This window comes from Durio zibethinus, chromosome 27 (assembly GCF_047325235.1).
Source record: "Durio zibethinus cultivar Kanyao isolate XHJ-2024 chromosome 27, ASM4732523v1, whole genome shotgun sequence".
Lineage (NCBI taxonomy): Eukaryota > Viridiplantae > Streptophyta > Magnoliopsida > Malvales > Malvaceae > Durio > Durio zibethinus.
The window spans coordinates 4,394,935-4,406,192 of NC_143188.1; the positions used below are offsets into that span (position 1 = coordinate 4,394,935).

Here is an 11,258-nt window from a genome sequence, read left to right on the forward strand (position 1 = left end):
TATTCAATGAAAATTATTCCAAAAGTTGTGTCCTTTAATTTGTGTTGGTTTCTGTCAACAAACACAACACATTTTTAAATAATTACATAGGTTCGGTAAGTAGAATTTTGATTTCGAATTTTATAAATAAAAAAAATAAATTTAAAAAAATTTAGTTTTTTATAAAATTTGATCCGACTTGATTTAAAATTAATTGAGATTTAAAATAATTATTGACACCGGAGGTTTCAAACAAAAAGAAAAAATTACATAGGTAATTATTATTTTTTTTATCAGTGAAAGATTACCTATGAGTAGTTATAATTCATTACAAGAGAATCAGTGAAAGATTACCTATGAGTAGTTATAATTCATTACAAGAGAAACCATTTCTTGAGCTAGAACAGTCGACTCCACCTTAGAGAGACAGTCGTCTACCCATTTATATTCTCTAGTTCTAAAATGGTCTGAGAAAGAGGGCTGTTGAACTCCCTCATAGGCAGCCGACTTCCCATCTATTCCAGAATGCTTCCTACACTAAGGCAATTGATTCCTTGTTAAGAGCAGTCGATTGCCTTGGTTAAGTTCTAGAACAGAAAACATTCCCAATCTTAACAGTCAATTGTCTTAGAGCACACAATCAACTGGACTGATTTCCAGCCATAACAGTTGATTACTCTACGTTGACAGTCAACCGCTCCTTTTGTTATTTCTAAATAGAATATTTCCGAAAGTTTGATACATTTTCAAAGTGCGTGGCAGTCAACTGCTTTGGCATTGCAGTCAACTACTCCTTATGACTGTCGACTCCTCTATGTATGGTAAATCGTCTGCTTTCTTCACCATGGAACATTACTTAAGCTATTTATAGCTTAATTTAGTTTCTCTTTGATTAAGACTTTATACTTAATCAACAATCTTTCATATTTTGAAATATTTTTAACATTTGACTGGATTTTCATCGGGTCTTAATTCCGGTAGTGATGCTATAGTTGTTGTGTTCAATCTGTCGAATAATTTTTGTATGGAACTCTGAATTTTTCACTTGAGATGTTCAAATTTATTTCTCTTTGGTGGCTATTTTCAAGGCAAGATAGTTAATGACAGTGAAAAATACTACTATCGACAAGAATTACCTTTAAGCTGTGCTGAAGCTGAAGAGTTTGGAGAATTGTAGACTGTTTTATATAGAAACAGGGCTAAGTTTTTAAAATACAGCCACCTCCTGCAGAATTCGAGTGGTGAAGCCGTGACGTTAAATTGTAGATCTAAGGTTCTCTAGTTTTTCTTCTTTTTTTTTTTTAGTTTATTTTTATAAAACTAACTCGGTGGGGTTAAAAAGAAGGAAAAATATCATTTGGATGGGTTTTGATGGAGATCTGATGTTGGCTAAGGAGAGGGGAAGAAAAAATTAGGAAAAGATGTGAAGAGGGGAAGAAAAAATTATGGAATAAAAAAAATAAAGGAAATGGCCTGGCATTTTCAAAAAGGTGTTTTCAGATACGAAAATCCCTATCAGCAGTTTGTGTATAAAAAGTTTCGTCAGCAACCTAATGATAGAATGTTAATTCGGTTAGAATTTGGATTGAATATGTTCAAAGATCAAAAAATAAAATAATTTTTTAAATTATAATTATAATCAAATATTATATTTATATAATTAAATATAATTATTAAATAATCATCTAATAAATTAAAATATAACTAAATAATCAAAATCATACACAAAAAAATTTAAATATAAAATTTCGAAATTTAAGAATCTTTTTCTTGTAATTAAGTTAAGGCATTATTAGCGAAAAAATAATAAATAAATAAAATGACTTGATTTATTTAAACTATTATACAATGATTAAATTCTGATTTTAGAAAGAATACAAAAGTTAATTTCATAATTGGAGTTAAATTTTTTATATTAATTTTTAAATTGGTTTGGTATTACTTGACTTGTAACTTAAACTCAATTAAAGAGTTTATAGTAAGTGTAAATTTTCATCAAGTATAACTACATAGAGATAGTTGTTTTTTTTTTCTTAGATTTGATTTGATGTCTTATTGCACGTTAAAAAACAAATCGTCCATATCGAAATATTCTACACAAGTGATGAAATCATTAGTATTTTTATTCTTTTCATTTTGATCATCCCATTTAAAAGGTAAGCATGATTGAGAGGCAAAGGGTTACTTGGTCAAAACTACAAATGGTATGCGAAATTCTATATTATATGCCATTCTTTTATAGATGTATATGAATCACAAAATACCACTTTGTAAATAAATTAAATCTTTTTTAAAGATTGAAGCTTCATTTTTAGAGTAGGCATTGGGTCAGGTTCGAGACGGGTTTTGCTCGCACCGAATTTCACCCGATTTTATATGTTATTAAACCCAAATTTAATTTTACTCGAATTTTTTTTTGTTTTTTCATACTCGAATCCAACTTCGATTCGATACTATAAAATCGTACCCGACTTCGATCCAAAATTAATAAAATATTATTTTTTAAATGTAAATATTTTAAAATATCATATATAAATATATATAAATAAAAATTAAATAACTAATTAAAAAATAATTTTTTATATAATATCGAGTTGAATCAGGTCGGGTTTACCTAAAATTCGAATTCAACCCGACTTAAAACCAAAATTAAAAAAAAAAATCAACCTCATAAAATCGAGTCTGATCGTAACCCATCGATGATGAGTTAAATTATCGTCCTTATCCATTTTAAGCATAATGAAATCCTCTCATCAAACTCAAACTTGCATTTTATGATTGGACTCTTAATTTTGTTGATTCGGATGAATATAGTTTTTCTTTTGAAATCTTTATCCAAAATAAAATGCTTCTCAAAATTCGATTAAAAGGGCAAATAAATGCCCAATCAGATAGCCGGTTAATGTATACATCACAAACGGCTCTGAACCCTGAAACCAAACGAGAAGCGGGTAAAAAACTCTTTTCTCACACATCCAAACGCGGATCTCAAGCGTCGTTTAAAATGAAATTCCACAAACTTCTTGCTCCCAATTCCCGCCCTTATAAATCTCAGGTCCTTTGTTAATTCACTGCCATTTCAAATCAAAATCTCTCTCTTTTTTTCTTTCGCACGTGAAAAAAAAAAACAGAAATACTCTGCTGCAACGAAGATGATCGCTACTCTAAAGTAAGTTGAATATTTCTTTCACATGTTCTTGTTCTTCCTTTTTCTTCTTTCGTTTGAATAATATTGCATGAAAATCAGAGCTGAAGAAGCGAGCCAGTTACAGCTGGTGGAGCGAGAAGATATCGACGACGAAGAGGATTTGTTTGAAGCCATCGACAAATGTAAACTATTTTATCCTTTAGATTCTCACTTTTTCTGTTTAAGATTTGTGATTCTAAGTTTCTGAGCTATTCTTTTTTTTTCTTTTGATTATTTTTATTCGAATTGAGATCGTTTTGAAGATTTTTTTTTTTTTAATCATTTCTGTTGTCTGCGATTTCTTCATGTTCTCGTATCAGCTTGTTAACTTTCTTATCTTCATTTTGATCTTTTCTTTTTGATAATTTGGATCGTGTGTTTGCGATTTGAAGCTAGTACATAGTTGTTCTTTTTGGAGATTCACGATTTTAAGTGAATTAGCTTGATTTGCTCCAGTGTTCTCGAAGTTTTTATTTTCTTTCTTTTGAGCTTCAGTTCTGCCTTCTGTTATTCTCTGTTTTAACTTAGCTGTAAATCTAAGCATGCTTCTTTGATGTCACTTGCAAAATCGTTGTTGAAATATATGAATTTGAACATTTATCTTTCTTTTTTATGTCATCACATTTCATTATTCCACTAAGATCATTTAGATTTGTAGTGTTTTTCAATGCTTTTATGAGATGCTCAACAAGCTTTTCAGTATATTGGATTTGAACAAGAATTTTTTTTTGTGCAGTGATATCTGCAGGAATCAATGCCGGAGACGTGAAGAAGCTTCAAGATGCAGGGATCTACACCTGTAATGGCTTGATGATGCACACTAAGAAGGTAAATTCAAATTTCAATTCAAAATAATTGGAGTTTTTAATTTTACGGCAGGAATTTCTATTTTTCTTTTTTAAATTATTTTCATCTTCAATTTTTTGCAGCAATTGACTGGAATCAAAGGTTTATCTGAAGCTAAGGTTGACAAGATCTGTGAAGCAGCAGAGAAGATAGTGGTTAGTTGAATTCATTTCATTGATTTAGTATTTTTTTTTCTTTTGTCAAATTTCTGATTTGTACCTTTTTTTTTTCATGGTTTGTTTCCTCAGAATGTTGGTTATATCACTGGAAGTGATGCTTTAATAAGAGTAAGTTTAAATTTCATGTTTTCTTTTTCTTTTTCTCATTTCATGTTTTCTGGTGAAAATAAATGTGATAGGGGACATTCTTATTTTTGGCTTTGCAGAGAAAATCTGTGATTCGCATAACAACTGGAAGCCAAGCCCTTGATGAACTCTTAGGCGGTAATGCTATTTGACAAAGATTTCATTACTGTTTATATATTTATGAGAGTTCTCTATAAATGATCATATGCCTAAACTTTTAAAGGTGGCATAGAAACTCTGGCTATCACAGAAGCTTTTGGAGAATTCAGGTGAGAATGGCAGTGATATTTTGCTTCTATAGATTACCACTATAGTACTATAATATAATATTTACCTGTTGAAATCTTTCCTGCTGTTTGATGCCTACTCTAATGCATCATTGAATTGCCTGCTAATCTTCTTTGTTAATTTTAGGTCGGGCAAAACACAGCTGGCACATACTCTATGCGTTTCTACACAGGTTCCTTTCTCACCTTTATGATCCATGATTGTGAGATCTTTATTAATCCTTAGAAATTGGGGATGTAAGAAAAAGGAAGAGAGTTAACCCAGCAAAATCAACTCCAAACGACCTGTGTTGTTTGGTTGATTTTGAGTTGATTTTGGAGGAGATTCAGTTTGTCCCAAATTGATTCTTCGAATAAGAAAATCTTGCAAAGGTTTAGCATAGGAAATGATTAATATGCCATACGTATGAGTCATAAAAATACGTAACAAATCACATTTGTTCACTTACCCCTGGATTTGTTTTCAGTATAAGGCAGGACTGCAGGAGTATAAATAACGTCTCCCACATAAATTGAAATATTATCTGTCAACCAAAGAATTTTTTTCAAGTGCTGGTATACAGAACATAGATTATGTGGCAAAAACATTATGCTCCGCGGATGGTATTGCTTTAGTTCAATTAGCTTACCATATTTTGATAAACAGATTGAACTTTGCTGATGAGATATTTATCTTGCCATTGCAGCTTCCTACAAACATGCGAGGTGGGAATGGGAAAGTGGCTTACATTGATACTGAAGGAACTTTGTATCCTTTCTGTTCCGTTAATTTTTCAAGTTACCTATTATAGTTTCTCCGGTGTGAGAAGCTAACTAAAATAAGAGTATTATCTTCAATAATTCCAAACTATATTTACTGTGTTTTCTTCAACTACATGTACTTGCAGTCGGCCTGATCGAATTATACCCATAGCCGAAAGATTTGGGATGGACCCAGGAGCTGTTCTTGACAATGTAAGCATCAATATCAGTATAACCTCAATTGAATTTGTAGAAACAGATGTTAAATATTGCTTATTTTCTATTTTGGCAAAGATCGTTTATGCTCGTGCATACACATATGAGCATCAGTACAATCTACTTCTTGGTTTGGCTGCAAAAATGTCTGAAGAACCATTCAGACTTCTGGTAAGTCTCGTTGAAAGAATCTTGCTATAATGCTGATATTGTGGATTGTGTTTGATGATGTTGTTTACGCTCATATTTTCAGATTGTGGATTCTGTTATTGCTCTATTTCGAGTAGATTTCACAGGGCGAGGAGAACTTGCAGAGCGCCAGGTTTATCTTGAAAAAGCCTATTACCACTTAAATATGAAACACTTTGCTTTTGAGTCGATTCTCTTTCATCACATTAACCTTTTTCCATTTTCAGCAAAAATTGGCTCAGATGCTCTCCCGATTGACAAAAATAGCTGAAGAATTCAATGTTGCAGTCTACATGACCAACCAAGGTATGTTAGGTCCAACCAGTCTGTTAACCTCCTCAGTTAATTGATATTTTCCTGAGGTAGAACTGTAAGTCGAGAACAATTTATATCTAATTTTGCAAGCTGGGCCCAAAGTTCAGGTCCGTCACTGGACTATATAAATGGTTTGTTTGTGACAGTTATTGCCGACCCTGGTGGCGGAGTGTTTATATCAGATCCAAAGAAACCAGCCGGAGGACACGTACTTGCTCATGCGGCCACGATAAGGTTGATGTTCAGGAAAGGCAAAGGTGAACAACGCGTGTGCAAGGTGTTTGATGCTCCAAACCTGCCTGAAACTGAAGCAATATCCTTACGTTGCCATCGTTACTATTGTTAATTTAGCTTAGTGTTTTTCTGATTGTCCCGAAAAACCCATATTGTTCGATCATGATGGCCAAACTCAAAATGACTCGCCGGTCACCAGCATGGTTCATCATGGTTAGCGACTATAATGAAGACTCCTAGCATTGCTTGTAGCAAATATTATCTTAGCTTGGTTTTTTAAGCTTCCTTGGGTGTTTTTGCTTTAACACCGACCACACGCGGACTTAATTATCCTTGACAGAAGCAGGTCTTTCAGATAACACCAGGGGGCATTGCAGATGCAAAGGACTGACTCGGAGGTGAGAAACCAAGATTGGCAGCTACACCAGACCGGCCGAAGTAATATACCAACATTTTCTAACCATCGAACAACATGTTTTGTTTAATTGACAGCTTATAGTCATTCCTCTTAGCACGCAAGTTGCAGGTAAAGGATTTGCCTTCCCTTTCTATATTCCAAGTCTTTTATATGGGTTGACAACGTATAAGAATATCTAGCAACATTTCCTTTACAAAGAAGTAAGAAATGTGAGTAGTAGAAAAGCAACGTGAACAAAATTCCATCGCTTTTAGAAAAGCATTTATGACAAGAAATATTTTTCCATGTTATGTACCATGTCAAGCTTTTTAGAAAAGCATTTATGACAAGAAATATTATTCCATGTTATGTACCATGTCAAGCTCAGTTTTGATGGTAAGCAAACATGCACAGCTTCATAAAATGCCTGTCTTAGTTTGTAAACAGGGACAGCAATTCTAGAGCTTGAATGCCCAACTAATTCAGCCAAGTCATTAGGAATTGAAAACTAAGAAAAATGGATAAAACCGGGAGGCTGACTAATACCAAAAGACTTGGTGAATAGGAGCATTTCTAAGCTTAGTAGTGCGCAGACCAGTTTGCAGCACTTCCAACTTTTTTCATTCCAGTAGATTCCTTCTTTGCCTCTGCATCCACACTGAAAGTTGCACCACAAACATGACCCGAACTGTCCACCCTTGGCACAGGCTTCAACTCATTAAGGGGGTGCTCGAAGCTCCTTAACCCTCCAGAGGATGTGAAGAAGCACCCTGGAAAAAGAAATGGAGGAAACGCAAAACATCAGCAATAAACTTCTCATGCTCCAAAATTTAGATAATCATCCTAGTTAGAACCACTATAATAAAGAACAAACTAAATGGCATGCATCGAGACCAGGAAATAGAGAGATCAACTCTGATTTAAATCTGTCTCTGAAAAATAAGAAAGAATAATTATGATAGAAAAACAATAAAGGAAACAAATGTGAAAAGTTATATTATGCATATTTATCCATTGAAATCTGTATGCCACCCAAATCTCCCATTCGTCCTAGATTTTGTTCAATTTCGATTTCACATTGATTTTTGCTATGTCATTCTACACTAGTCTCAAAATCCACTTCCAAGCATGTTTTAATCTTCACCACAAGTCTGTTTCCACCAAATTTTTCTACCTACTTGTGCCCAACAAGATCACTTGGAATGAAAGTCAAGGGGGCCTAAGCTTGTCAAATGACTTACTAATTGAAAATAAATTAGGATATCCCCCTTATAGTTTTACCTTTTGGGAATGGAGCAAAAGACTTCCCACAGCCCTTCTTGACAGTCTCCCCATCATCTGCAAGAACAAGATGGCCTTCAGCATCAGTTCCCCAGAAGAAAGGTACACTTCCATCAGCATCCTGCATAATACAAGGTAAAAATACTGCATCATAAGGAAGAAAAAACTTAACGATAAAATCAAACATAAAGACATCCATTGCATTGGCTGACAAAATTAGGTTTACTTACAGAAGCTATAAATGTGGCTTTTGAAGAGCTATCGTAGAGAATGAAAGCAAACTTTCCCTGGATATCTCTTACAACCTGGTCAGGAGGGTAAGGACCTCTATCTCTGAGCGTTCTGTATGCTTCAATAACAATAATTCCCTCATTTGCTGTTTTGCTCAAACCATATTGTTGCTTAAGAAGAGCAACATTCCCTATGTGGCCTTGAAACAAGCAGAAAATGTCATCCACAACTGCAAACAGCCTGGGACAATAAACCCAAAAATATCAAAATGTCAATTTCTGAATCTCCGTTGCATTGTGAAAACAAGAAAAGAAAAGAACAAACTTGTAAACTTTCTCGTTATAACGAATCTTGACTTTAGGAAATACTTAAACATAAGTTATGACGTTATACAGTATGAACCGGCTTTCCAGGAAAAGTGAGTTAAATAAACTAAACAAATTATGCAGAATCCAGAAACATGCTCGGTTCAAAAATGCAGAACAGCGTCAATATAATGATCACGTTTGATCCAATAACCAAACAAATAACCGACAGCCTAATCATTTAAAATACTAGAATAAAATAAATCCAATCAAGCTAATCTTTCCCAAAACCATTACATTAGATCTTTAGTTTTGGACCATACTCAATTTCTATATCCCATGGTAGAATAAAAATAAATCAGTCCTTATAAGTCGTCGAATTAAAGAAAAAAAGAAACAAAAGATTTGAAAGCTTTATCATAAAAGAATCCGCATCATACACGATTCAATGACACAATTGTTCTCAAATAGTTCTAGAAAACAGAAGACAACTTAAAATCTAGCAAGAAATTCATCAATTACCAGCAAAGAGCCATTAATGCAAATTATTCTTTTCTTTGGATATTTCATTTTCCTTTTCCCTTCCCGGAAAGCAAACAGTGAAAGAGTAATTGCATTTATAAATCACAATTTTAAAAAATAACAGAACAACCAAAAAAATCTCAAGAATTGTGAAAAGAAAAGAAGATCTAACAAGCAAATCAAACAAATCAATAATCAAAAAAAATCTTTGCACCACATTATGAGCCATACAAAACATCATCATCGTCACAAGAAACAAGAGAAAAAAAAGAGCATAGAAACAAAAAAAAATCCATAAATGATCTGGATTAGATCAGTCAAAAACCACCAGACAAAAAAGAGAAAAATACCCAAAAATGAAATCTTGAGCATGATAGAAACAGACGAAAAAAAGAGAAGTTTTACCTAGGTAGAAGTGGGTTCTGCTTTTCAAGAGAGTAAGCCATGACACCAGAAGAGCCAAGATTGATGATGACAGAACCAGGATGAACAGAGGCAAAGTGGTTAGCCAAGAAGCCATTTTTGAGAGCAGAAACTGCCTCAGAGTGATCAGGAGCGTTAAGAGCATCTGGGCTCTTGGCAACCGACTTGTCAAAAACTGCTAGCATTTTTTTTCCCTTTGTTTGCAAAGATCCAAAACTTTCACAGGAACAAAACCAAAACGAGGTTCTTGATCTATCTTTGATTGATGATGTGATATGATAGAAATCGGTGATGTGGCGAATATGAAGAATAGGAAGCCTGTGGGTGAAATTTCTGAGGCTTAATAACTGTTTAAGGCAGTTTTTTCATTTCCAATATTGCCCTTTTGTTTAATGCTGAAGACTGAATATTTTTCTGCGTTCTACACCAGAAAATTTTTTTTCTAAAGTTAACATATTTCTAATTCTACGAAAATGGTTGTCGTATTCTCATATTGCAATTGAATAAATGAGATAAAATTTATTAATTTTTAATAACATTAATTTTATTTTAAAATAAAAAAATTATATTTTTGATACATGAAAATATTTTTTAAACTATTATATTATAATTTTTTAGAAAAATATTTTTAATAAGTTCAAATCTTAATGTGTAAATTTAATTATTTAATTAAATTATAATTTATTTATTAATTATTTAGTGATATAATAAATGATTATATGAATATAATGTGTGATTATAAGTTTAATTATGAGTATAATGTAAAAAACATTTATTATTAAAATATTATTTTAAAAAATAAAATAAATACATATTATTTTAAGAAATCAAATTACATTAAATGTAGAATATGATTAGGAGTATTAATCATTAATTGAAGATATTTTTTAAATGAATAGGATTGATCATAGGATTCATTTTGTATATAATGCATTTAAAATTTTATTTTTAAAATATTTTCACATTAAATGAATATATTTTATTCGCTAAACACTTCTCACATTTAATAAAAATATCTTCCTATAATGATAATAATTTAAGAAGTGTTTTAAAAATTAATTTTAAAAGATTAATAATTAAGCTAAAAAAATAAATGAAAATTAATTAATTAATGTTTAATGCTCAATATTCCATGATTTATGGGCATAATTTTTTATGAAAAGTATTGACTGATTCTAGCAAGCACAATTACAGAACCAATTAAATATAATTTTTTGACCAAATCATAGTTAAAGAATAGAAGGATAGTTTCGGAATTGAGCTATATAACACACGACGTTGATCCAAAGCAAATGGCTAAAATAAAAAAACGGTGGCGTGGCAAGTGGCGGTGGGCACAGTCACATACTTATCATAAAAAGGGAAACGAAAGAGAATTAAATATAAAATAAAATGGTTTTGAGAAAGTTGATGCCTCCTTGGAATTAGAATATATAAATTTTTTTAAAGCCTCATCGAAATTAAAAAAAAAAAAAACAAATGGCTAAGATTCAAAAGGTACAAAAGTCAATGAGTGCAGATAAATCTGCAGCCTTTCTTTACTACTTTCTTGAAATCTTCAGAATTAAATGTCCAGATTTTTTTTTCTTTTAATGGGTCCCATTTCAGCAATGCTAGGCCAAATTTTATTTTTTTTAAATAATTAAGAGTTAACAAAGTTCTGTTCCCCATGATTCCTACTGCTTCTCTCCACTTGCCGTTATAGATAAAAAGGAAGTTTAGTCCGTGAATTATTAACTTTTAACAAAGGATGTGATTTTGAAAAAAAAAATTATTAAAAAAGAATATATATTTTTTAAT

General features: G+C 32.1%; 2 protein-coding genes across 2 annotated transcripts; one reads left to right on the forward strand and one right to left on the reverse strand.

The window, feature by feature from the left end:
- Positions 1 to 2,901: 2,901 nt before the first annotated feature.
- On the forward strand, positions 2,902 to 7,069 carry LOC111279638 (meiotic recombination protein DMC1 homolog). Its single transcript, XM_022866607.2, has 15 exons — positions 2,902 to 3,148; positions 3,227 to 3,309; positions 3,903 to 3,994; positions 4,096 to 4,167; positions 4,261 to 4,299; positions 4,398 to 4,455; positions 4,541 to 4,586; positions 4,732 to 4,777; positions 5,291 to 5,352; positions 5,492 to 5,558; positions 5,640 to 5,732; positions 5,815 to 5,883; positions 5,978 to 6,056; positions 6,212 to 6,378; positions 6,646 to 7,069. The coding sequence occupies exons 1-15, from the start codon at positions 3,132 to 3,134 to the stop codon at positions 6,688 to 6,690; spliced, it is 1,035 nt and encodes a 344-aa protein (XP_022722342.2). The 5' UTR covers positions 2,902 to 3,131; the 3' UTR covers positions 6,691 to 7,069.
- Positions 6,948 to 9,779, reverse strand: LOC111279639 (stem-specific protein TSJT1-like). Its single transcript, XM_022866608.2, has 4 exons — positions 9,441 to 9,779; positions 8,208 to 8,448; positions 7,978 to 8,098; positions 6,948 to 7,466 (listed from the first exon to the last, which is right to left on the reverse strand). The coding sequence occupies exons 1-4, from the start codon at positions 9,641 to 9,643 to the stop codon at positions 7,276 to 7,278; spliced, it is 756 nt and encodes a 251-aa protein (XP_022722343.1). The 5' UTR covers positions 9,644 to 9,779; the 3' UTR covers positions 6,948 to 7,275.
- Between the last annotated feature and the right edge of the window lie 1,479 nt (positions 9,780 to 11,258).

Bases quoted from the DNA above. Each gene is read 5' to 3' on its own strand.
- LOC111279638 (XM_022866607.2), top strand. The intron at 4,300-4,397 runs GTAAGTTTAAAT...TTGGCTTTGCAG, and splicing joins GAAGTGATGCTTTAATAAGA to AGAAAATCTGTGATTCGCAT. The intron at 4,587-4,731 runs GTGAGAATGGCA...TGTTAATTTTAG, and splicing joins GAAGCTTTTGGAGAATTCAG to GTCGGGCAAAACACAGCTGG.
- LOC111279639 (XM_022866608.2), bottom strand. From the start codon at position 9,643: ATGCTAGCAGTTTTTGACAAGTCGGTTGCCAAGAGCCCAGATGCTCTT. The intron at 8,449-9,440 runs GTAAAACTTCTC...TTATTGTCCCAG, and splicing joins CAGAACCCACTTCTACCTAG to GCTGTTTGCAGTTGTGGATG. The intron at 7,467-7,977 runs GTAAAACTATAA...TTCTTTTTCCAG, and splicing joins TTTTGCTCCATTCCCAAAAG to GGTGCTTCTTCACATCCTCT.